General features: G+C 43.0%; 1 protein-coding gene across 1 annotated transcript in view; it reads left to right on the top strand.

Moving 5' to 3' along the window:
- Nucleotides 1-27,594, top strand: part of RTN1 (reticulon 1) — a 172,920-nt gene that overhangs the window by 79,254 nt on the left and 66,072 nt on the right. The window contains exons 2-3 of the mRNA XM_019725828.3: nt 11,665-12,435; nt 16,667-17,416. Coding sequence (XP_019581387.3) covers nt 11,665-12,435; nt 16,667-17,416 — 1,521 coding nt within the window. The remainder of the gene's footprint in view (nt 1-11,664; nt 12,436-16,666; nt 17,417-27,594) is intronic.

The raw sequence follows: 27,594 nt of genomic DNA, 5'->3' as shown, positions 1-27,594 counted from the left end.
AATTTTGCATGTTTTAAATTAATTGCTTATTATGTATTGTACTTTTGCTTCCTGTGCATTAAAGGAAAGAAAGTGGGGAGAAAAGAAATCTTGATGTAGTTTCCTGACTGAGCACTCAGAACCACTTGGATCAATATTTCCAAACTCTGGCACATCAACGGCTGAGTTATTGTCCTGCTTTAAACACACTCTTTACCTTGGCCCATAGATCAGATAGCTCAGAGGAGCAAAATGAATGCTGTTATTGATAAAGGACATTAATCTTTCTTGTTACTTTCCTTGATTAGAATGGCTACCTCTGGGGTCCATTTTCTGTATACCTAGCAAAATTAATTTTCTGCATATACAGTATTTTGATCTTGAGTGTATGTGAGTGTGAGTGTGTGTGTGTATGTGAGTGTGTGAAAGTCAAAGGATTTGCCTCTGAGTCCCAAATGATGTGTCCTGAATTTGTTTTATGTTAATTTGTCCCAAATTCATCTGTTTCTATTCTTTCAACCTGCGTTCCAACATGAGATTGTGATTGGGATTAGAAATGCTCAAAACCCAACATTAAATTTCAAATATTCTATGATTAGCAGAACACAGAAATTAGATTTTGAAAACTTGAGGAACAAAGCATGCTATATAAAGGCAAAATGGTAGCTAATGACAATTGCATTTCAACATAAAAGCATTCTCTTCTGCCCATGTACCTCAAAAATGCAGTCTTTTGAGTTTTTGAGATCCACTTTGATGTACTCTTAGTAAAATGTAAGTCCTAGAGCACACACTTTCTTACCTAGAGCATATAACACTTTATATAAGAGATGAACATAGATCAGCCATTGAGTGTACTTTGTACAGAAAAGGTTTCTTTCTACTTTATTGAGTCATTAAGCTGTGACATGATTCCAAATTCAGATCCATCTAGCTTTGCTTGAGAAGCCAGCCACAAACCAGTGGGTCTCCTTTAATCCTCACAGCAATTCTGAGATAGTGCTAATAGCATCTGCTTTGGAGTTACATTGCCCTAAATCCAAGTTCAGGTTTTGTCATTTCTGCCTGTGTTCCTCAGAGCAAGTTCCTTAACCTCGCTAAGCTTTAGTTCCTTTATCAATAGCATAGGTGTGGTTAAAAAATGCCTCATTAAAAAGAAAATGACTCATAGATTATTTAAGCTTAAAATGAAATCATCCATTCAATTATCTCGTTTAGCACATAGTAAGTATATAACTTAGTTGTTGTGTTATCTTCTTTTTGCCAGTGAGGATACTGGGGTTTCCCAAGAGTTTAATGACTTATTCAAGGTCAGTAACTTGATGGAGATGGAACTCCAAGTTCTCTGATGCCTGTGGTTTTTCTATGGGTGAATGCTGCACCATAGGGCACACAACACACCTGCCATGTCCTGCTGAACTATACTGCTTGCCCTATCATGTCATGCCACAACTCACCACAGCACAGTAATGCGACGATATACCACACACCACGTCATGCCACACCACCGCATGGCAAAAAATACTTCATACCACATCACGCCATATCACATGCCATGTTATCTTTCTGACAGATTTATCCCTCAGTCGTCATCCTCATGTGTCCTTCCCTGCATTCCTTCCAAAGCGTATCACTGTCTATGATGTTGTTTTAGATCCCAGTGATTTAGGTTCAATTCCCAACACTGGCACACAATCCAAAACTTTCAGCAGAGGATGCACACCTCCTGCAGAAGCCCGTGCCCACCAGAGAATGGACTATTTTTGGGGGGCTGGGGTCAAGACACAGTATGGACTAGCAGCAGCCTTACAAGGATGGCCCTGCGCTGTGTGGCCGTAGATTTTCCTTTACAAAACACATTCTAGTGAGAAATCCTGACTCCAGCTTGAGCTTGATCATGTGGATTGATCCAGGCTGAGGTAAATCCCCTTTCTAGGGTCTTCTTCAGTCTGTTCTGATAGATGCAGGTCTTAGGCAATTATCATGAAAATTCTTTGTATCTGACTTTCATGTCTTTCAAATTTATGAAGTGTACCCAGCGCTGTGGCTAACAGAGCATTTTGGAATTATGCAGTTTTTTAGGAAAAAAAACTATTTATGTCTTTACATGTTTTAGTTGGCTACAAATGCAGCATCAGCTATGGGACAGCAAGTATAAAGTTTTTGAATAAAAATAGGAAATTTAAGTCAAGGGAGTCAAAACTGGGAGGAGAAATAGTCCCACTGTCCCCTACTTTGCTCATCAGCATATAATCAGGTCCAGGTCAGATTTTGGACAGTGACAAACGAACCAGTAGGATGAGTGTGGACACATATTCACTGATTGATTTCATAAATATTTACCAAACAAACCCTATATGCCAGCAAGTGTGGGAAACAATGAGATACAAGGTGCAGTCCATGTATCGTAAGAGCTCAAGTGTGAGGAACACAAAACATGTGAAAGCGAGAATGAGGAAGGTTCTGCCCTGAGCCATGAAACCAAAGAGGGGACATGTTTGTCTTCAAATCTGAACGATTGTCATGTGGAAGAAGGAAGCTGGGTTGGGGGTCCCATCATGGTGTGTGCAACACTATTGCTGTCATTTCACATTGTTTTCTTTTTCTTTGTTTTTAAGTGAAATTAAAAATTTAAATAGCAATACATTCATGGGGTTGAAAGGAAAATTATTTTTTAAAAGAAGTACACAATAAAAGTCTGCCTTCCACTTCTGTTACTGTATATCCTGTCCCACCCTCTTGGTTAATAGTTCTTACACGTTTTCTCCCGCTGTTTCTTTATGCAGATACAAACGCAAATAAGTATTCTTATTGCTCCCTTTTTATTACGTGACAGCCAGCATTCTGTAAATCTGTATCTACATCTGTAACACATAGTCTTCATCTTACTTTTTCACTAAACGATATTTATCTAGAAATCTTTCCGTATCAGTACTACATAGAAATGGCCTTCCTTCTTTTGTACAACTACACAATATTCTATGTGTAGAAGTACATAGTTGTTTTTAACCAAACCCTGATAATGGACATTTGAGTTGATTTTAATTTTTGTTATTTCAAACTGTACGGCAGTGAATTTGTTCATATTCCTTTTGTACATGAACAAGTACGCTTATAGAATAATTTCTGTAAGTATGATTGCTGGTTCAACGAGTAAATGCATTTATAATTTGGAGAGGCTCTGCCAAATTGCCCTCCATAGGAGTTATACCATATCCCACTCCTAATACACTCCTCTCGGTAAGCAAGTGCTTGTTTTTCCCCAGCCTCATCAAATGAGTGTATTGCCAAAATCGTTTTCATTTAAATTTTTATGTTCTGGGGTCATTTATATTGCTTTTTCTATGCAAGTGTTTATTCTTGTCCTTTGTCCATTATCTACAACAATGGATTGATGGTCTTTTTTTTCTTGATTTCTTGGAACTCTTTCTATGTTAAGGAGATTAGCTCTTTATGTGCTGTGTTGTTTTCTGTTGGAGGTGTCTGTTTCCACTAATAGACTTTGAAGACAAACATGAGACTAAAGGCTGGGAACAACAGTGAGGTATATTTAAGTTCAATTTTTCAAATAATAACAATCCCTTAACAGGTGATTCTTAGTGCTTTGATTCCACTGTCTCACAATAGTCTTCACAATAACCCTGTGAGGTGACAATTATTATTAACCGATGAAACTGAAGCACAAAGGTATTAGGAAGTCTGCCCATAGTCACAGCTAGTAAATGGTGGAGTCAGTATTCAATGCCACACTTTTGACTCCACAGCCCAGGCATTAACTATAACACTGTTTAATAATTAGGTTTGTATAGCAATATTTCCATCAGGGAACATATTCAAACTAAGGTTGGGAGATGGTCAATGCTAAATCTCGTGGGTGAGAAGCTGGGATAGGATGGGGATTGAGTCAGATGACTTCAAAGAACTCTTTCAGTTGGTCTTTATTTTTTCCCCTGGTGATGCCCTGCCTGACCAGAAAGATGAATCAGGATACATGACACGTGAGGGCTCCATATGGGACTTCCCTGCTCCGATTATGAACCCCCAGCATCACTGCTACAAGCAGCCAGCGGGACCTGAACTTCCAGTTCCAAACAATGGCTTCACAGTGAATGTTTTTGAGGTTACTAAGGTTACTAAACCTGCATTTGTATGGAAATGTCCTTTATTTCTGTGCTTTGCACATGGTAAGTGTTCAGTTAATCTTTTGATTGTTTTAACACATGATTGATGGTAAAGCTTAGTCCAAAAGCTCTTGAATGTAACTCAATCAGATGGAATATGGAGGTAATCAGCCAGTCAATAAACGATGTGCAAAGCACAGTGCTAGCGACTCAGGGATATGCAGAAATATGAGTCATGGTTCTCAACAAGTGTCCAGAAAAAAAGATAACTGGTGATAAAAGCAGAAAAACCCATGGACCCCAAATGAATGGTCACAGCCCTTGGAGTAGAGATGAGGGAGAAAGCATTGAGGAGTGGGGTGAAGGGAGAGATTCTCTAGACAAGGTGCACGTCACCAGAGACTTTATTTGGATTTGGGGAGAAGTGAAAGAGTCTTTCAGTTGAGCGGAAGAGCTTGAGCAAAGGCATATAAATAGAAAATGCCACGTTTGGGGGCTTGAACGGTGTGTTTCCTGAGCAGGCTTAGAAATAAAACCATAAAGGCAGATGGAACCTGACTGATGAGGGTCCTGAATTCTAAGCCAATGGATGAGCAAAGATGGCCAGCAAAGGCCCTGGAATAGAGAAGTACATGGTGAAAGTGGTGTTTTAGGGAGTTGAATATGTCAGCCGTGTGCAGGATGGCACTCAGAAGAGGCAAGGCTGGAAGCTGGAGAACACTTAGGAAACTATGTCATTCGAGTAGAAGGTGATAAGGGTCTAGCTGTGAAGGGAAAGGGTCATGTAAAAGGAATTATGGGGATTAGCTAGATGATTCTGTGTAGGGTGAGGGAGCAAAAGAATAATTAAAGTGCCAACAGACATTGATAGTACACATTTTTTCTCCTATCCATGTATGCATAGCACTGAAGAAATGTGACCAAGAACAATTATTTTCCTTTTTGAAAATCACAGAGCAAAATTCTATCAACAAATGATCAATAGATTGGGGTAACTCTTGCTTTTGTTCCAAAGGTAATTCTTTGCGTGGCAGAAGTAACGTAGGGCTTTCTCTGTATTGAAAACATTAAGAGTCGAATGCATCTAAATCAGGTGGGTGGCTTAGATAGTGGAGATGGTAGCATCACTCTGAATATACAAAAACTGCTGAATTGTGCACTTTGAGTGAATTTTATGGTTTGTGAATTATAAATCAATAAAGCTGTTATTTTTTTAAAGCAATGAGACTGTAGGATTTTAAGAACCTTTTCTTAAATTTCAAATAAATATTTACATCTACCCTCCCTCCCCAAAAGATTGTCCCCCAGAGAAGGCCATAGAATCACATTTCCACCTTTGGACTGCAGTCAAAAAATATCTCACACTTCCAAGCTCATTAGAACTTCTGCGCCCATTCTATCTCAGCGCCACACAGCTTTATGCTTTCCAAGGCACTGCTCAGAACCATCAAAGAAACTCAGACAGTGGTTTGTCAGCCAGGCCAGGCTTTTATCTCTAACAATTTTGTGCAAGCCCTGGCTCTTCAGAGGAGAAAGAAAAGCCCAAAACTTGCTGAATCATTTTTTACTAAACACTAATTTTGCAACCCCAACAGCTAAATCTGTTATTCAGGCAGGCAAGCTTTAAATAAGGCAGTGAGTTGGGGAAAGAAAGAGTAGTTACTCATATTCTTCAACCCCTGAACATGTTATCAGCTTTGGCTTAGAGTCTTTGCTATAGAATGCAGGCTCATTTTTTTTTTTTCTTTTTTAGTCTAGTAACTAACTAATCACATAGATAAAATTTTAAAGAATGAGTGTTCCTGGGTTTCTCAGCACCCATTTTTCATGTTAAATCACAGGCCACTTAATTTCAGAAGGAGAATGTTTTCTAGGTGACATAGAGGCTCCTGGAGCTTCTCCGGCACACCCATCCATCCTAGATGGCTCTATTGTCAAATGTGTCACAGCTTCAGTGCTGTGGGCCTGCTGATTTCTTAGCACTCAGAAAAGATAAGTGGGAGTTTCAGGGAAAAAGTCTCACGGCCTAACCTCTGTGTAGGCTACAGCCATCCATCACATGGGCAGGCTAAGGGCAAATGATTCTGGGAAAAGTGAATGCAAATTCACTCTGGGTCACTGTTTCTAGCCTAATCTTGAATTTTAATGTGCAAATCTCTCCCCACTCCCACTGTCATTCTGGGTTTTTTTGTTGCTGTTATGCCCCCACCCATTTAAAATATTTCTTAAATTAATGGGATTAATTTCCCCTATGCCTGTTAATATTGGCTCTATTCAAATAATAATTGGTAATAGTAATTGATATTTTTCTTTGTATATGTTTTGCTAATGGAGCATATCTACCTCTGTGCTCAGAAAACCTTTGGTTAATCAGTCTTTCTTTCTAGCATTCTCTATCTTTCCATGTCAGAGAGGTAAGAAGGCCTTTATTGAGTTATAGAAGTGTCACCTTAAACCACAGACCCTTTATCTCTACCTTGAGGAGTCAGAATAAGCTCCATCCACAAGGGGCAAAGCTCATCAGTGGGTACTGCACACTTTCGTTTCTCTTCTTTCTATTGTCTTGGTAAATTCAACTTTTCACACTCGAGTCTGTCATCACCATGATTGTGACAGGATCTGTGTCAGGTACATCACTAGAAAGTACTGAACAAACACCACCCGTTCATGGAGCTCCGCAGACAGCATGGCCTTGCACTCTGGAGACTTGAGCATCTGAGGCAGACCCCAGAGGGCAACATGAGTGTGGATTGGCTATATTTAATTCCTTCTGGCCCAAACGACCCTGATCGCATGTCCTTAGAGATAAAGTACCAAATCAATGAACAGATGATATGTTGCAAATGGCTAATGTCCTCCCTGCAAAACAGAGGTAAAAATAAAACCTACCGTTTTCATTTATTGAGTGTGTACTGTGTGCTATGCGCAGAGCTAAGTGCATCATCTCATTTAATCCTCACAACAGCCCAGTAAGATGGGAACTATTGGGATAGAGAGGCGAAGTTGCCCGGAGTCTCACAACTGACAGTGGGAGAGCCTGAATGCACACCTAAGCTGCAGGCCACCAGTCAGCTGTGTGCAATGTGAGGATGAGTCAGAGCTCAGAACCAGCATTTTAGGATGGAAACATGCCGTGGGGGAAGTCAAACCATCTTCGGCAAGTCATCTTTGTCGTCTTCTTCCTTAGTATTGCCAGAGAATTTCAAAAACAGAACACCCACCTTTCTGAGGTTACTGAATGTGTCTAGCTCATGATTAGTTTTCTGATCCAGGACGTCGGTGGCTACAAAAGGCTGACTGTATCAGCACATGTGATTTAATGGCAATGGTTTGAGCTTCTTTTCATCTTTCTTCCACTTAGCTTTTGGCTAGAAATAGTGACCTGTGGGTCTTTCAGTTTTTATTATAAGTACTTTCCTGAAATGTTACTTGTAAAACAAACATTTGAAAAATCCATCCGTTTTAAATGCATCCAGGTAACTGAATTGGCTGTGCCCACCTGTCCAGCCATCTCCAAAGAGGGCGTCTTGACTCCACCCATTATATATCTGCCTCCACGCAAATCAGACCTCTCGAAAGGCAAGGACACATCCAGAGAGAAAGAAGTCAGGTGTTCCAAGGAATCTTTGGTTAGATGAAGTAGTAATTTTTAGTCAAGACAAGGGGAGTGCTTTTATTTAGTGGATTTGTATTTAACAATGTAACAATATTGGTTCCTACCTGCGGTAACTGGCTCATGCTCTCTTTCTCAGTTCCCACATCTGCCAGCTCTGCAGGAAGCACTGACAAGAATTAATGGGCTTTCCTGAGCCTGAGGCTCAGTTCTGCTTCCCAGTTCCAGCAATCCCACAGGTCTCTGCTCTCGCATGATTTACTGTCTAAAAGGACTTTCTGTTTTCAAGAGTTCTAACTGACAGGCACTCTGTAATGTATGTACATTTTCAAGTTCAATAAGTTAGAACCTTGATAATCTTTCAGGGTACTTAGCTGAATTTAAGAAAATGGGACATGGCCACATTCAAAGTATTTAGAATATTTGTTGCTTTTACAAGGGTTCTGACAAGTCCCATCGAAATGTGTGATTTACACAAGTGACTTTGTTCCTCTTCCTCTAGTTGGTAGTATTTGAAGAGTGTGGCAAGGACGTCCTTTGCATTTCAGACTGAGCTCTCTGAACAAGACAGAGGCGGTAGGATAAGAATTTTAGGGTTGGGAATTCCTCCCAATTGTTGATTCTATTTCTAATCTCTCTAACAATGCAGATGTACTCTGGATTCTATTCCCTCAATTATTACCACACTTCGGGAAAGCCCCTATAGGCTACAGCATCACCTCAGGGAAAATTCCGTTGATTCTGTTTTACAGGGAAGGAAGAAGTGAAGGAAATTGTGTCTGACTATGGGGGCAGCCAATCAGTGTAAAAATCCCAGAACGTTGGAAGGGACTTCTGTGGTTATGTCATCCAGCTTTCCACCAAATGCTGGTTCCCGCCTAGACAGACGCTGAGGTTCTCTCTCTCTGATCGCCCACTGGGACCCAGATATTCTTGTTTCTGAGAGGCAGTTCCATGCCATTGTTGGATAACTCATATTCTAAACTGTTCTTTCACTTGATAGATTAAAAACATCCTCTTTGTAGCTTGAATCAATTAGTCCTCATTTGTTCTCAGTAGCTGCATAGAATAAGTCCATTGATTGATTGGTCCATTAACTCATTTATTCATTTTGTATTGGGTGTCTACTGTGTACAATATGGTGGGCAAGCCATGAGCCTCAAATGCCAGGAGCTGACAATTTACTAGGCGATAACGTGGACGTAGAGAAGTTGTATGTCATACATGCCACGTGAGCAGTATAATTAAGTGCTAATAGGAAAAAGGAAGGGAGAACAATAGAAAGGGGGCAGGTTCTGACAGGTGTGGCCAGCAAATTCATCATGGAAGAGGGGGCATTAAAAGATGCTTTGCTTTAGTGGTGTGAGGTTAAAGGGCAGAGATTTGGGTGTGGAGATGAGAAGGCTAACTTGTTGAAGTGATGGGCAGTTTATGTTAACTAGAGTCAGAGTTTGAATTGAAGAGTGGAAAGCTGGACTCAGAAAGCTAATGGAGTTAGTGTGAGATTGTGAAGAGCAGTGGGGACAGCGCTAGGAGATGGTATTCCCATCGTCTCAAATGCCAGGCTGCAGGGTCAAAGGATCATCCAGTGAGGCCGGGTAGAACCCTGGGACCAGTTGCTGAGTTGTGTTTAGTGTGATAACTGCTGTCAGGAGACAGTGGGCTGGAGGGCTGTACAACATCCCAGGTGGTGAGGACCAGGAGCCCTGAGGAGGCCTCTGAAATAGAAGCTTCGAGTGAGACCTGAAGGGTAATGACACAGCCCTGGAAACTACCTACCGTGTATTCTCCAAGAGAGCATCCCTGTCCTCACTCCCCACACCTCTGACAATGTACATCCATGGACAACCCCCTCTTTGCTTTCTGGCAAACCATTACCAACTAACATGTGAAGTGGTTCCAGATAATTGTGGTACAGAATCCCAGGATCCAAATGTCTGTAATGAAATATTTCAGGATTGATTTCCCTGCCTCTAGTGACATCTTCATGTAGGTTAAACCCGTAGAACGAAAGAAGCTTACAAAATTCTTTAGGATAAAGTTGTGTGTGCGCACACAGATTTAAATTTAGTGGCTTGTGTGTGTGTGTGTGTGTGTGTGTGTGTGTGGTCTATATATGGTAGGCAATAAGGCCTATCATTACTACTATTATTCCTTTTGTTATTGAGCTTTCTTTGTTCTAACTTGAAAAGAGGGGCTGCCATATGCAAAGGTTGTACAAGTAGGAGCTTTATGGAAATAAAGATTTGAACTGCTCTGTTGCTCTCAAAATGAGGCCACTTACTGAGTGAAGTGAGTAACAGCAATTTGGGGGACTCTGCCAGACTGTCTTCTTACACAATCCTGTTACTTGTGCTTAATTCTAAATTTCACTCTTTCCTTTATTTCACAAATATTTATTGAGTACCTACTATGTGCCAGGTCTTGTCCTAGGTGTTGAGCTAGGTGAAGAGGCTCTGCGCTTTTTTCATTCTTCTTGGACAAACAGTGGCTCAGGCAGCCAAGAAGAAATTTAGGAAAAGGCAAAAATTAAATCTGTGATGATACTGCTTCAAAATTACTTGAAAAAAACAAACACTTCACAAACTGACTTAAGATGCTGTAAAAGGCATGAGGGAAGGTTTCCTGACTTTTAGATTGCTTGGGTTTGAATTCTTACTCTGTCCCTTTACCTTCTGCCTGTGAGATCTTAGGTGAATTACTTAGCCCCTCTGTTCCTCTGTTTCCTCATCTGTAAAATGAAGCTAATATTAGGTCAGAATGCCTAGGATTGCTCTGATGATTAAATGAGTCAATATTAATGAAAAGCTTGGAACTATGTCTGATACATAGCAAGTGCTCAAATATTAGCTATTACTATTATATTATTGCTACTACTTTTATGAGTTGGTGCTCTCATCTGGAATATTCTTCAGGTGCGTCTTACGGGCTGTGTGTGTGTGTGTGTGTGTGTGTGTGTATGTGTTGAGAGTGTGGGGCTTGATTTATAATATAGTTGTAAGAATTACGTAAAATCCAGCTGCTTAGTATATAGTTACTCCTCAATAAACATGATTTTTCTTCCTCTCTGACAGTATTGTACAGTCAAGAAAAACAAAGGATTTTCCTCTTCTGCTTGCTATTAATGAACTTTTGGCTGGTTTATGAATCGAATGAAGGCCAGGTGAAAACACTTGACAGACTCAAATTTGGAAACTTGTTTTGCCCGTGGCACCACTGGTGGAACTAAGAAATTCCCAGTTGGTCATTCTGAATGTCACTAGAAGGAAAAGAATGGGCCGTAGATGAGTGAATGAGGAGTGAAACAAAATGAGAAAACTGAAGGAATAGGGAAGAGCACCGTTAAGGTGTTACCAGTTTGGGATGAGGCCATCAGAAAACTTGGAGTCCTCTTCTCTAAGGACCTTTCAAAAGACAAGGGATGGTGTCCGCATAGGTGGAGCAGGAGTTCCTGGAGGAAAGGGCTGGGCTAGAGGGTCTCCTGAAGCCTCTCCCAGCTCCCTGGGTCTCCACGAGCAGCCCTTCTCCCAGTCTGCTTTCCTGTTGTTGCACTTACAAACCTGAATTAGCCTACATTTCCACTTCCGCTTAAAGACTCATGAATCATACAAAGAGGGCATCTGTTGAATAATACTAAGTAAGACCAAGTCACTGTGCACTGAGCTAGTAGATGTTAAAAATCACCTTTGTCCTCCTCTGGGATCTGTCCCCAACTTCTCTGGGCGTGGCAGCTAATGGGAGCCTCTGTAGTGTGCGGCCAGGGAAATACCGGTGCTGTGGGCTCTCAGAGAGATCAGGAAAATGAACATGCCAATGGTGCGAGGGAGCTCTGAGGTCTGGAGGAGAAGGGGTCTGTGTGTCCCCAGGGCAGGGTGGGGGGGGGGGGGTTAGGCAGCGGGGAGAACTGAAGCCCGGAGCCCACTCACTGTCTGCTGCTGTTTTGATTCTTAGCTGCAGCAGATGTCTCCAGTGCCATGGATCATCCCTTTTCAACAGCATCGAAAGATGGGGAAGGAACGTGTTACACGTCTCTGATTTCCAACATCTGTTACCCACCTCAGGAGGAGTCTACATATTTTACTGGAATTCTTCAGAAGGAAAATGGCCACATCACCACGTCAGAGAGCGCTGAGGAGCTGAGCACCCCTGGACCCTCCTTACCAGACGTGCCTGGGATGGAGCCTCATGGCTTATTTAGTTCTGATTCTGGGATAGAGATGACTCCTGCAGAGTCCATCGAAGTGAACACGGTCTTAGCAGACCCCCTGGACCAGATGAAAGCAGAAGCCTACAAGTACATTGACATAACCAGGCCAGAGGAGGTGAAACATCAGGAGCAGCATCACCCCAAGTTGGAAGAGAAAGACTTGGACTTTAAGAACGAGGACACTGAGATCTCAACAAAATCCGAAAAGATCTGTGAACCAGAGAAGCCAGCTCCTGTGGAGGGAAAATTCCTCAAGGACCATATATTTGAAGAATCGTCTGCATCTTATATAGATGATCTCTCTGAAGAGCAGCATCGGGCACCTCTGATTACCGCCCCAGTCAAAATCACGCTGACTGATGTGGAGCCTTCTGTTGAAACTGCTCCCCAAGAGAAGACCCCCGAGAAGCAAGATACCTGCCTGAAACCAAGTCCAGACACCGTCCCCACTGTCACTGTCTCAGAGCCTGAAGATGACAGCCCAGGATCAGTCACTCCTCCGTCTTCCGGAACAGGTAAGGAAATTGGTGTCCTTGCCTTGGGAAAACCTAGTACATGGAAATCTGAATATAAAAGGAATGAAGATTTGCATTTAAAATACTTTACTATATAGAGTTCCCTTAAGTCTCAGTTTAACTGATTTAATTAACATACAACCTTTACAGTCTTGTGCCCATTGTACAAAGTTTGAAACTTGGGATATTCTTTAAACTCCTGTCAGATTTGCTTTGTAAACAGTTTCTTTCTTCTATTGAGGGGAGAGGTAAGGATGACACACTGGAAACAAGGACATATCACCTGCTTCTAGGGCAACTTTCCTTCCAGACCTCCCGGGGGATTCAAGGGGTGAGCACCTTGGCTGTTCTCCTGAGACCGGCTGTGTTACCTGGGGAACGGCATATACATTCCTGGTGCCAGTTCCAAGTCTGTACAATGAAAGGGGGTGGGCTTCAGGGTCTTTTGGGGGGTCATGGGCAGTGAGAGGTAACATAAACAAAGGCTATTTCTCCCCTCCCCCTTCAATTTCAGCTCTGTTATTTTTTATCTTTTTAGTTTATTGAAGATCTGCATACAGTTTTATTTTTTAAACTATAGGATTTATTTGGTTAGCATTTTTTAAAGTCTGGAATTCACTAGGCTGTGATTTTATTCACCTTGAACATTCTACTGAGTCAGAGTGTTGAATCACATTCAATAATCCTCTCAAACACAAAGGGTTGCCTCTACCTGGGTGAAAGTCCAGTGTGGTAGCAGGAGCTTCCCCATCCCCACCCTGTGCATTTCTACCCCGTGTGCATCTCTGTCCCGTGTGCGTCTCCGTCCCGTGTGCATTTCCACCCTGTGTGCATCTCTGTCCCGTGTGCGTCTCCGTCCCATGTGCATTTCCACCCTGTGTGCATCTCTGTCCTGTGTGCACCTCGGACTCATTCAACAATAAAGCTCCAAGGGTCTCAAAGATCCAGTGCACCTAATCCCGAATTTTCAAATTCATCACTCAAAAAACACTTTATACACACATTCTTTTGGTCAGGTACTGTACTAGGCAATGGTGATGCTGGATTTAAATATATATGTATATTTATAACAGTCCCTCCTTCCCACTGGGATAGATGACCAGGGAAATAGTCACAATGGTGTGATTTGTGTTCTGAGAGGGAAACAAAGGTGCTGAGCAGCATCAAAGTCCAACACCTCCTTTCCCAGGTGAGCTGAGACCTGAAGTGACTTTTAAAGGAGCAGGAAGAAATAAACAGAGGAAGGGGAAGGGTGGCCTTCCAGTCCGAGAAGGCCATGACGTGTGAGGGCGCAGTGAACTTAGCATAAGATGTAAATTGAGATTTGGTAGAGATGACAAATAAGGAAGCTGAGGCCCCAAGTGAATTAGATGTGACTTGTCCCAGCCTACAACATGAGATAGGGACACATCTGAGTCTCAAAGGCTCCTTGTACTCTTTTTGGCAATGCATCGTACAACCCTTCTATTATTCCATGAGATAAAGATATTGGCCCTCTGAAGATGTAAGTGACACTATCACCTGTGTCTTCTAGAGCTCCAGGCTTGCCTGGTGCTCGGTCCAGAAGAACTTCAGCTAGTGTTTAGGAAGAGTGAAATGTACTGGCATATAGAAGTCCACCTCCATGGCACATGCCTCATGGAAAAATCAGTTTACAAAGCTGATGATAAAGACTTGGTGTAGAGTTCATTAATTATTAGGAAATTTCCATTTTTTTCGTGCCATGACCCACCGGGGTTCTGGAGCCACTTCAAGCGAAGAGAAAGACCGATCTGGCTCGCATGATCTTGGAGTGTTATGATTTTGAGTTGTCTGCCTGACGGTTGCTCCAAGTAAACATTCTAAGCAAGGTTTACTCAAGAAAGAGAAAGTCCCCTGTCCAATTACATAGCTCTCTCCCATGGTCAGCTCCTCTCTCCACTTGCCCCATATCATAACATCTGAGACCTACTGAATAAAATATGAGAATAAAATGAACAGGAGAGATAGCAATTTTATTCTTACCTGGGCCCCATCCAGGCTTATTTCTACTAAGTTAGAATTTCTGAGGGTGGTTTTGAGTCTTACACCTGAAGAACATTGTTCTAAAGATTTGAACCAGTCCTCACGTGAGCTCTATTTATCAAGTACTTTCTGTGTACCAGGCACTGCCCTAGGTGCTAGGGATATGAAAGGGAACAAAAATGCCTTGTCTCCCTTTGCCCTCATGGTGCTTTCAGTCTGAGGTCAGGAAGACTGGGGAGGGTAAAGAGACAGACATTAACCAAATCATCACACAAACAATACAAACCACCCAGGGGCTCCCAGTTGTGCAGGATGAGTGGGTACCAGCCAGTCTCCTGAAGGACGTCACCAGACCAGCTTGCACACAGAGTGGGCGGCCCTGCAGGGCCACCTGTAGCCCTCTGAGCCCAAGGTCCTGTCTGCCTGGCTACCTGTGATGCAGCCTCCTAGGAATGTTGAACAAGCAGGAGTTTGGTCAGTCCTAGCAGTTTAGATAGACAGAGGCTTCTGGCATGAGAAACTGGAAGAATGTGAGCCACAAAAAGGGAAGATATCCAGAATAAGAATTTTCTTCCCCTGTCCCTTCAAAACAGCTCACTGTTCTGACTTCCATGCTTCTGGGTATGGAATTCCTATTCATTTTACTCACCCAGGCTCACCATTTCTGAGTGACTTCCAACACCCCGTTTTTTTCTCACTCACCATATGAATCAGACCCCAAGTCTGTGCTTTTTCTCTTTTCAGTGTCTCTTGAATTGTCCTCCTTTTTCTATCCTTATGGCCACCATAACTCATTAGGTTGTCATAACTCCTCCCCTCTACAATTGCAGTGTCCTATTAATGGGTCAGAACTCAGAAGTGATCTGGGAGTCATCAGTGAATTTAGTTAGGCAAGCAGAGCAGAATGTAGATTAAAAGGGTGCATTCATTCAGATTCAGGTAAATCCCCAAATGTCAGTGTTCAACATAATTAAAGTTACTTCTCACTCATATTCCAGTCTAACACAGTCGGCCAGTTATTCCGTAAGTGCTAATTCAGGGGAAAAGCCTCCTTCCCTCTCTCTTTCTTCTTAAAACAGCTTTATTGAGATATAATCCACGTATCATACAATCCACCCATTTAAAGTGTAATTTTAATAGCTTTTAGTGTATTCCCAGAATTGTGTCTCTATCACCACAATAAATTTTAGAACACTTTCATTACCTACCCCCAAAGAAATCCCATACCCCTTAGCCACCCTTCCCAAATAGTTCTTGCTCACAAAAGGACTAGAGACCACTGTCTAGGATATTCGGAAGTAAGGCCCTACTGTGTGGCAAGGAAAAACCAAGCTCCTGAAAACTGTTGTCAAGGTGATCCCAGGTCGTGTCATCTAAGGGACAGAAATAATAGCAAAGATGACCAGTGAGGTTTTCGGACCATCTGGATAAACATCAGGCAGAAGGCAGGCATTCACCTGGGGGGCTCAGGGTGACTCTTGGGTTTTGTTCTTCTCAAGAGGAGATGAAGAGAGAGAAAAGCATAGCAGTGGGCCCCACCATTAGAAATGCTGTGGAATTGTGCACTGTGGTTGTCTGTGCTTCTGGCTTGGTGGGATGGGCAAATACTCTCTCTTACATGGCTCCCCCTAGTTACACTTTTCGCCAAAAGAAGAGTAAAATTACTGTTTCTTATGGGAAATGTAAAGCTCAGAAATCAAGTTGTGTACAAGGATCCAGATTAGCTTTCTTTGTCTTATTAAAGGAGGGAACAGAAACAGCAATGGACAAGAAATAAGGGTGACTTGTTGATATTGGTGGGTCAAATTAGAGAGTTATATCCATCAGATTGTTCTGTGAAATTGCAAAACTTTCCTGGGGGAATAAATTAGGAATTAAAATACTGAGTTCTAGAATCTTTGCCACATTGAAACAGAAAAAACAACCGGGGTGCTGCTGTTGCTAAGAAATGGCTGGGTCATTTTTTAAATAGCGAGATTAAGATAGATAGGCATGTAAAACACTGATTAATTGGGCCATAATAGTAATTAGCCTTTTCATTCAGGTGGCCTGTCTTTCCAGCATAGGCCTGGAAACAGACTATTTTTGTGCTAATGAGATATGTGTTTCTCAAGCAACAGAAAAACATCTCCCTTAATGAAACTTTGTTTTATTTATTCTCTCTGTCCACCTGTCTGTCTGTCTGTGTGTGTGTGCCTCTCTGGCTCTTCTCTTTGTGGGATGACAGAACCATCTGCTGCAGAATCCCAGGGGAAATGCAGCATCTCCGAGGATGAGCTGATCACTGCCATTAAAGAAGCAAAGGGGTTATCATATGAAACAGTGGAGAGCCCACGGCCAGCGGGCCAGGTGGCTGACAGGCCTGAGGCCAAAGCCAGGTCTGGGCTGCCCACAATACCCAGCCCCCTGGACCATGAGGCCAGCAGCGCGGAGTCGGGGGACTCGGAGATCGAGCTAGTGTCCGAGGACCCACTGGCCGCTGAGGATGCACTGACCTCTGGCTACGTGACTTTCGGTCATGTGGGTGGCCCACCGCCTTCACCAGCCTCGCCATCCATCCAGTACAGCATCCTGAGAGAGGAGCGTGAGGCAGAGCTGGACAGTGAGCTTATCATTGAGTCATGCGACGCGTCCTCGGCTTCAGAGGAGAGCCCCAAACGGGAGCAGAACTCGCCTCCAATAAAGCCGGGCGCCCTGGACGCCATCCGGGAGGAGCCGGGTGCCCGGGCCGAAGAGCGCGCACCCAGCCGGCGGGGCTTGGCCGAGCCAGATCCCTTCCTCAATTTCCCCTCCGCTGTCCCCCAAACTGGTCCCGAGCTGCCCTCTGGAGACGGAGCCCCAGCACCCGAGGAGCCCACGGCGCCCCGGAAACCTGCGGAAGCAACGAGTTCCAGCGAAACCTCTAGATCCACACAGGATCCGGCGCCGCAAGGTCCTGGCATCACGCCCTCTCTGCTGTTTCTCAATAAGCAAAAAGGTAAAGTGCCAGCTTTCCTGCTTGAAGCAGCTTGTCTGCCTAGTGTTCTTTCCCAGGGTGCTCTGAGGCGTTCACCACAGGGGTAGTTCAGGCCCAGCCTTGTAGTCATGTCCTAGCTGATATCAGAGAACAAATCCAGAGGCATGGGAGGAGAGGAGAGAATTCAGATTCGCAGCTGGGACTTCGGTGGCAGAACCATGCATTTCGAGCAGCAGCGCTGGGCTGGCTGAACCCAAGCATCTCCAATAATGAGCAGGGTTATGTACCCTCTAAGATCTCCGGAATGGGGCAAATGTGCCCTTCCTTTCATTCCAGGGCTGGGTTTGCACTCTAGGGAAGAGATGGGTTTTTTTGTTATACTCCAGGCCCATTTCCAGTCTCCCGCCCCGCTCAGTGGTGGGGAGTGGCTACTGTCCATCTAGATGCTGGGACCTACCATTAGCTATTTGGCCAGCCAAACTTGTTTCTTAGATGGGCCAAGTGCATCTCTGCCACCATCGCTTCTCTTACCCAAGGAACAAGGGATTTGGATCTTAATAAGATTTTTGTGTCCCAGCTAGAAAGGAAAGACAGGGACCAAAGCTCTTGTCCCTAGGCAAGACCGAAGGTGACTAATTAATTTTTAATGTTGCTTATAACATAGAGTTATTTTAATTTGGCCATTATATTTTTCTTATGAAAAATCTGGAAGTCTTCAAATCCAAGAAAAATGGAAGTCATTATTTTATCTTCCAGACATTGTATGTGTAGAGGGCATTCTTCTTCCAGAATCATCCACCACATCTGATTGTCTTGTGGAATTCAGGAGAGGAATCAGAGTCAGGTGAATAAATTAGAACCTGTGCAGCTTGGTTAAATGGGCTACTTTGAGTGAAGGTAGAAAACCTTTCTCCCCAGCTCCTAGATGGAGAACACCCAGGTAGAACTTTAAAACAAACCGTAAAGCACACCTTTTTTCAAAGTCCCCTCCCACTCATCTCGTCTGCTTTTTATTCCTTTAGAAGTATTTTGCTTTTTGGGGATAAATGATTTTGAGGATACACCCTCCTTCCTGTGTATGCGCTAACTTCAGTGATGTGAGTAGCAATTAAAGTGCTTCATATAAAAATAGAGGGAAAAATCTATCTCATTGTAGATTGGAAGCGAGCTTCTAAATTCTTTAAAATTAACACATTGGAATGGGGGAATCTAGAGGAATGAAATAAAAAGATAACCCTGCCGTGTGGTTGCTGGTGGCTAAGACACACGGCATCATGGCGGGGCCCAGTAGAATTGACTCCTGATTTCCCAGATACCTCTTCCCTGTGAGTTTAACATGTATTTAGTGTGTGCAATAGGGAGGATATTTGATGACAAATTTAACAAAGGGAATGTATATTTGTTAGGTGACTATTAAAACTAGTTTGGATGCTTTTGCCACCACTCTGTGATGGGAAAGAAGTCTTGTAGGGAGCCTCAGAAATAGCATTAGCGGGAACAGCCTGTGGTCCCCTGCCGTCCTGAGGCAGTCAAGCTGGAGTTCATATCACTGTCCTGTAACAGGCACGTTTCCTCTCTACCCCCTACCTCGTGTCCCTGACATAATCACCACGTGCACAGTGCTGTTCAAATATAGTTGTTCTCAAAAGTAAATAAATCTAAAGGCTAAATAAGGAGCAAATGGAATTGTGTGGGCCCATTTCCCTCCCTAGTAAATCTGAGAGCCAAGTACTGACTGCTGGGACTGACTGACTGACCAGACACCCGATGAAGAGCAAAGGCAATGGAAACCTGCAGCCGTGAACGTGAAGGCTTCAGAGCTTCTTTCATGGCCAATTCTGGTGTCATTCTAATCTCGGTGCAAGTTGCCCCCTATGGCTCAGACCCTATGCTGCCAAGTTTAGACATTAGAGAGGAGAGAGTGGCAGTCTTTTCAAACGATTAAGGCAAGCCAAGGTGAATAACCTCTGCTCTCTCTGCACTAAGGGATCCTTTGAAATCCAGTCTTCCCCTGAAACTTCCTGCTCAGCTGCAGTGCCTATGAAGAGCGTCTAAAAGGCCATTCTGGGGCAGCCAAGCACTGGGGGTCCTGGGTGGATGACTCAGGGCCGCCAGCACGTTATTTGAGTTCTGAGGTTCCTCCTGGTCTCACCTGCTCCATCTCAGCAGGCGAGAGGATCCAGCTACCAGGCCTCCTCCAGGCGGTTCTTAACCACTTGTCAGTGGACGGTAGGATTTTGCTTACTTGAAGCCAACTCCTTTCGGCAGTGAGGTCAGGTCAGCTTCGGAGGTTTCCTTCTCTTGCCCAATGAAGCCGCTGGCAGTATAAATGCATTCAAGTTCAGGTATTCACAAGCATGCTCAGGCTTTACTGGTGCACATGCCCTAACAGGTCTATTCTGGGAGCTTTCTCGCCGCTCAGATACCTCTGCTGCTGTTGTACTGGAGACAAAATGCCATCCGTCATATTCCAGTTTCCCTCCTCTGTGCACCCCTGAGTTCCTGCTACCCTGTAATTCTGCTCCCCCACACCTTCCAAATGGCCTATTATGAACATCAGAGTCTGACAGCAGAGATAAGTTTTCATTGTTGAAAGGTTAACCTAACTGTTAGGAACATCTGAGTGAAAAGCCAACAAAAAATTCTCAACAAAACACTACTACCCAATGTATTAACATCAGGGTGGTGTGTGGTATTTACCAAACCTGTTTGATTCCGGAATCTTTTTTATTAGAGCGTGCCTCAGGGTTCGTCTTTCGGGGAACACTTTTTGGGAGATACTGGTCTCTTCACAGTCACTTCCATTTCCTCCATTCTGATTACCTTTCAACTCAGAAGTACGGTGGTTGGCACAGCCATGTAGGTTATCATGTAAGAGCCTGTTAGAAATCTCAGACTCCACCCAGATCTACTGGATCAAGGTCTGTATCTTAACGAGATCCCCAATGATTCCTATATGGGTGTTAAAGCTAGAGAAGCAGTGTTTTAGACTATGGCAGCCAGCTTTCACATTCCTGCTTCAAACCATTCTAATGAAGGTCACCTTCTTGCCCCCAAATGGCCTCATTTGAGTCTGACCTTTATTGTCCTTTCTGGTAATTTAATGTCATACTGCTGACCAGTGCTTAAAACATTAGTGAGAAGGTAATGTATGTTCATAATAATAACTCAAACTGTACAAAATAGTGCAAAATAAAAAGTTAACGCTCCCCTACTCCACCCTCCTGTTCCTAATTCTCAGAGATAACCCCAGGCTTTTGTTTTGTTTTTTTGTCGTTGTTCTTGTTCCTTTCAGACATTTTCTTTACGTATTTTTGGACAGAAACATTTTTTATTGCTCAAGTGATAGCATATTGAACAGACTGTTTTGTAACTTATTTCATTTAACAGTAAAATGGGAGACAATATTCACTCACCTGGACATGGTTCTCTCCTTCTCAGAACATTTTCCTCCTTTCTTTCCCTGATGCTTCTCCTTTCTAGTTCTTCCCTTACTCTCTGAACTCTTTTCCAGTCTCTGTTGCTACCTTCCTTCCAGTTACTGTCTTGCCCCTGCGTTTTGTTCCAGTCGTTTTTCATGCCTTGTTCCCTTGTTCTCACCCTCGTAGGTTTGCACCATGCAGCTCACTGGTTTTGGAGAAGTCTTCTCTTCTGAGCTCCAAGCCCATTTCCCCAATGTTGATTTGACATCCTGTATCCCACCCCCAGGCTCAATACGTTGATGTTATTTGTCAGATCTTCTCATTTTCTTCCTCTATTCCCTTTCCTTTCTATCCTGAAAAAAATATCATTCAGGCTTCACTTTGGTGTGAATATTTAAATCAGATCTGGTACTCAGTGAAGGCTCATCAGCCTGAGATATAGTTAAAAGTACACCTATTACAAACACTTCTGTGGCAGTCTTGCAGTAGTGTCTGGTTATAAAATTATCCAGATGATCCAGAATGCTCTTCATATTTGAAAACTTATTATCAAAATAAAGGTACAATATGTAAAAATTCTCTTTGTGGAACTCTCAAGAGTGCATCCAGTGAGCCCAGTTGGAGAAATATTGGTGTAAGCCAGTGTTTTCCAAAGTGTGGCCTGGACCTCAGGTTCCTCAGAATCTCTAGAAGTGCTGGTTAAAAATGCAGATTCCACTGTACCCCTACCACATACCACAGGACGACAGAATCAAAATGGACCCAGGCATAAACCTGCACTTTTAATAAGCACGCTGAAGAGAATTTTGGTTGTAAGCAGATGAGCTAAGCAGCCCAGACCTGTAGTAAGCCTTGGTGAGCTTGCCCTAGGCATATGGTGGTCGTTAATGAGAGAGAATGAGGGAGCACTTGGCCGTTTCCATCCCTTCTGGGGCCCTGGGAGGCAGGCCTCTGCACCTTCTCTCTGTTGAGCTGCAGCAGCCTGATCTTGCAGGGCTCAGCACCTCGTGGAAGGGAAAGCTTAAAGGTATTGACTATATTCCTTATGCTTTGCTTCACATTCCTATAACTATTTTGTAAGTATCAGTTTGTACTTCATAATCCCTTCACCTTTTTCACTCTGCCCCCTAACTCCCTCCCATCTATCACCCCAACAAATCTAGTACCAATATGACGCCATTATTACAATATTTTAACTGTATCTTTATGTTATACCCTACATCCCCATGATTGCTGTGTAACAACCAATTTGTACTTTTTAATTCCTTCCCCTTTTTCATTCACCACCAACACCCTTCCCATCTGGCAACAACCAATGTTCTCTGTATCTATGAGTTTGTTTCTGTTTTGTTTATTTTGTTTTTTAGATTCCACATATAAGCAAAATCTCATTGCTTCTGTCTTTCTCTGATACTCTACTCAGCACAACACCCTCCAGGTCCATCCATGCTGCAGCAGCTGGCAAGAACCCCTTCCCTTCCATGGCTGAGCAATATTCCACAGTATATAAATACCACATCCTCTTGATCCATTCTTCCATCGACAGACACACAAGCACATCGACTGCCTCCACATCTTGGCCATTGTAAACATGCTGCAATGAACATATGGATGCACACGTGCCCTTGAAGTAGCATTTGGGTTTCTTCAGATAAATACCCTGAAGTGGGATTATTGTGTCCATCTTTGTCTCTTGTTATAGCCTTTGTTTTAAAGTCTATTTCGTCTGGCATAAGTATTGCTACCCCAGCTGTTTTTTTTTTTTTTTCATGTTCATGAAATATCTTTTTTCATTCCTTTATTTTCCATCTGTATGTGTCTTTCAATCTGAAGTGAGTCTCTTGTACGCTGCATATGTGAGGTCTTGTTTTCTTATCCATTCACCCTCCTATGTCTTTGGAGTGGAGCACTTAATCCATTTACATTGAAAATAATTGTTGATGGATATGTAGCTATTGCCATTTTATTATTCATGATTTTGATCTTTTTTTTTTTTTTCCATCTTAATAAAGTCTCTCTAACATTGCTCGTAATCCTGGTTTGGTGGTGATGAACTCCTTTAACTTTTTCTTGTCTGGGAAGCTCTTTATCTGTTCTTCGACTCTAAATGATAGCTTTGCTGGGTAGAGTAATCTTGGTTGTAGGTCCTTGCTTTTCACCATGTTGAATATTTTGTGCCAATCCGTTCTGGCCTGCAATGTTTCTGTTGAGTCTTATGGGAGCTCCCTTTGTGGTAACTAACAGCTTTTCTCTTGCTGCTTTTAAGATTCTCTCTTTGTCTTTAACCGTTGTCATTTTAATTATAATATGTCTTGGTGTGAGCCTGTTTGGGTTCATCTTGTTTGGGATTCTCTGTGCCTCCTGGACTTGTATATCTATTTTCTTCACCAGGTTAGGAAAGTTTTCAGTCATTATTTCTTCAAATAGGTTCTCAATCCCTTGCTTTCTCTCTTCTCCTTCTGGTATCCCTATGATACAAATGTTGTTACACTTGATGTCCTAAAGGTCTCTTCAACTATCCTTATTTTTGGATTCCTTTTTCTTTTTGCTGTTCCAATTGGGTATTTTCTGCTACCATCTTCCAAATTGCTGATTTGATCCTTTGCTTCATCTAATCTGCTGGTGACTCCTTATAGTGCATTCTGCATTTCAGTTATAGTACTTTTCACCTCTGACTCGTTCTTTTTATGGTTTCTGTGTGTTTTTATATGCTTGCTATATCTTTGTTGAAGTTCTCACTAAGTTCCTTGTGCATCCTTATAATCATTGTTTTGAACTCTGTCTCTGGTGGCTTGCTTGCCTCCATTTTGTTTAGTTCTTTTTCTGGAGTTTTCTTCTTTTCTTTCATTTGGAATGTGTTTCTTTGTTTCCTCATTTTGGCTGCCTTTCTGTTTGTTTCTATGTATTTGGTAGATCTACTATGCCCCCCAGTCTTGGCCCGGGGGCCTTAGGTAGTAGGTGCCCTCTGGGCCTAGTGGCACAGTCTCCCTGGTTACCTGCTCTCAGTGCTCCATGAGTGTCCCTTGTGTGGGTTATGTGTGCCCTCCTGTTATAGTGAGCCTTGGTTGCTATTGACATGTCAGTGGGTGAGAGTGACTCTCAGACTGATTGGCTGTGAGGTTTGGCCACGTCCACAGCTTATGGCCTCCTGTGGGGTGGGGGGGGGCTTATCCCACTGAGTGGGATTCCCCCCAGTGGGCTCTGGTGCTTGTTGAGACTGCTGTTTGTGTGTGCCACTTATGGGGGCTAATTGGGCAGTGCTGTGCTGTGATCTGAAGCCAACCTCCAAGTATGTTGGTTTTGGGACATCTTGGGAGAGGCTCTGGTGCAGGCCCAGGTCACCACTGCCTGTGACTGACCGGGGGTTGCCTGGTAGGACCTACAAAGTGATCCGCAGTTGTTTGCTGCCTGTGCTAAACCTGGAGGCATGTAGGAGAGGCCATGCTGTGAACTAAGGATATCTGACAGCAGTACTGGGCCTGGGGTAGCGCTGCAAAAAGCCAGGACACCTCAAGGCCTGCTGCCACCTGCTGGCTCCCTTAAGGTTCAGCCACTGATAAAGATTCTGCTGTGTGCAATTTATATGCGCTAGGTCTCAGGGAGTCACTAGGGACTAGTTATGGTCACCAGGTTAACGTAAATTCTGGTCTGTGTCAGTGCTGAGCCTGGATCAACTCAGCAAAAGTCTCAGAGCACACTGAGGCCAGTCACCACCTGCCTGGGGCATGTTGGACTCCTATAGTTTTCCAAGAAACAGAGCAATGTGTGCAGGGCTAGCTGCTTGTGAAAAAGTACCTCCAGTGTTAGAGGAGTTGGTTGGGGCGAGTTCTCAGTGGAGCTCACCAGACCAATCAGATTCAGATTTGGCCCTTTGGGGGAATGGCTCAACACAAGAAAGATGGCGCCTGCCTACCGGTTGCACGGAAGCATGACCCCACACATGGAAAATGCAGCTGTCCTCCAGTACTCACCTTGAGGCCAAACACCTCAGTCTGTCCCCCACCTCTTTCTCCGTATGCCTCCAACAGCTCCCGAGTCACCATTCCTCCACTGGAGCCCAGGGTGAGTTCCTGTGAGAGAGTGAGTCTGTGCATGGGTCGTTTAAGAGAATGTCTGTTTTCCCTCAGCCTTCTGTCCCACCTGAATGGTCAGAATAGCCACTGTTTTTCACAGCCAGATATTATGGGGGCTCATCTTCCTGGCACTAGTACTCTGGGCTGAGGAGCCTGGCCTGGTGTTGGGGTCCCTTATTCCTTTGGGGGGAACCTTCGCGGCCAAGATATCTCTCCTGATTCTCAACCGCCACAAGGAGGTTTCGGGCAGTTATGTATCCCCCACCCCCCCACCCCCACACACACACACCAGTCTTGACGTGGTTTCTACTTTATACTTTTACTTATAGGACTTCTATTTGGCTAAACTTCAGATGGTTCTCCAGGTTGATTGTTCTATAATTGAGTTGTAATTTTTAATTTTTCATGGGAGGACACAGGCACAGTGTTCTACTCTGCCATCTTGGATCTCTCTCCTGGCAGGTGACATATTGATCCAGGACTTTTCTCTCTCTTTGTGGAAATCAGGGGCAGTTGGTATGAAGGGTGGATTAGGGGCTCAGTGGAACTGTTTGGTTTTTCTAAACAGTGTTTCTCAAAGTGTGCTTGGTACACCAGTTACATCAGAAACCACTTGTTAAAATACAGATTCCAAGTCTCATCCCAGGGTTTCTTAGGGAAGGGCTCAGGAATCTGGTTCATTAAGTAGTTCCTCAGTCAATCCTAACTAAGCACACTGGAATTTGAGAATTATTATTCTAAGAACTGTGTTAAGGCTGATCTTTCAAAACCCTCAGAAAAATCTTTGATAGGTTCCTTGTCTAGTATCCCAACTTTTTTCAGGGCCTGTGCCAGAATTTTGAAAGTTGGGTTCTGTTTGGGCTTAGATGTTAGTTAAAATGGTTCATGTGTGGGATTTAGAATGAAATTTATACTGTTAATTCTGAGACTTCTGCCTCTTCCTGGGAGAAGAAGAGAGGTGATAATGTGAGCATACCTTGGCCTCACCAGTTCACTCTGGAGGATGCTACTAAGATCTTCCTACCTCACAAAGATCCAGAATAAGACCCCAAAGGGACATGGTGGGAACCCAGATAACTAACCTCTCATGTTTCCAGTAGTTTGGAGCCTCGTGGGTCAGAAGGGTCCTCCATGTGGCCTTTGTTCATAGCTTGGAAAATTCATAGTTGAGGAAGAAGGCCTGAGGGTGGGATTGAGCTGTATGCTTTCAGTCATGACTGGGGAGTAGCAAGCTTGATCTTATTACACGGGATCAAAATTTTCACTACCACTAATAAATTATTCAGTACAAAGCTGTGTCTTCTGGTAAATATAGCATTCTGGCTTAACTCGTCTCTTCTGGCAACTACCTTATTTTCTTACAACTCTTGGCTGAGCACTGAAATCTGGGGGGATTTATCCATGCACAAAGCACTTGTGAAAACAGAATATGTATTCCAAAACTAATTATTTTACTTCCAAACTCATTACTGTTTACCTCCTCCTAATGTTTCTAGGAGATTTGTTTGATTTCGCATCTAACTCCGGAAAGGAAATCAAGTAAAGCAGGACTTTTTTTATTATCTCCACTCACTGTTAATGTCTGTTGCCATCCAGTGGTTGTGATGAAAATATCCAACCTCTCTTCTTTTTAACATCATCTCAAACCACCACAATTTAAAATTTACAGATCTCCTAGGTTATGATGTAAGGGAATTTGTCTTTGAAGGATTATACAATGTCCACATGACCTGATCACTTATGTGATGATCAGTCGTTTGAATCATGTTTTCCTGAGAATAAACACAAGGACAGAGCTTCAAAAAATCCCTAAATAAGTAACTTAGTTTTCACTTAGGATTACTTAGAATTAATTTTAAACTAGACTCTTCACTTTAAGCCTATACCAAAGCATAAGATGTAATGCTATGTAGAATTTATGAACCATAGTTTTGTACTAATTGGAGTTTTTGGATCAACACCTTCATTTTAAATTGAAGTCAAGGATTGAGGTAGTCAGTTGTTCTAGGTGATAGGAGGCAGAAGAACCAGTATTTGAGATAAGATCTTCTGACTCTCATCCAGTGTCCTTCTCTAACTCAATGAATTTCCAGGTAGTTGATTTATTTAAGATTTAATACCTTAAATATACATTATTTAACATCCTAAATATATAAATAGTTTTATAATTGTGCATAATATATACAACTAGTTCAAGTGTTAATTTGTTCAGTCAGCTAGAAATTCAGTCCAATCACCTGGAAAGAATGTAGTTTTTTAAAATTTTAGGTTAGCCAACTGCTGGTTCAGTCAGTTTTATATCGAATCATAGTTTTCTCAAATGTTGGAAATGAAGTCATAAATAACTTGATTCTAGATAATTTTGATACAAGAAAAATGGCCTCATTGTCAGTTTGTCCCTTTTATTTTTCTCTCTTCCATTTGCTGGGGGGTCCACATTTTAGGCCCTTTTTTATTGCTCTAAAAACAGAATCTTGAAAACTATTAAAACAGAATCTTTGGGTAGACTTTATGTATTCCACTAAGACGTGCTGTAATTCCAAAGCCAAAACTCTTGGCTTTGACTTTGATTTCAAAAGCCTCTCGTGGTTTACATTCTGGTTCCCGTGGAGACCACATCTTTCTCATTATTGTGGCTAAAAACACAAGAGGCCTTGTTGATGGAGAAATCTCTGAGCCAAACCCTAGCCGCTGAGGGCAAAGT

The sequence above is a fragment of the Rhinolophus sinicus genome, chromosome 3 (genome assembly GCF_057876585.1).
Source record: "Rhinolophus sinicus isolate RSI-liver-muscle chromosome 3, RSI-T2T, whole genome shotgun sequence".
NCBI lineage: Eukaryota > Metazoa > Chordata > Mammalia > Chiroptera > Rhinolophidae > Rhinolophus > Rhinolophus sinicus.
The sequence above is the reverse complement of the archived record's forward strand: the minus strand, read 5'-3'. Positions and strand labels throughout refer to the sequence as shown.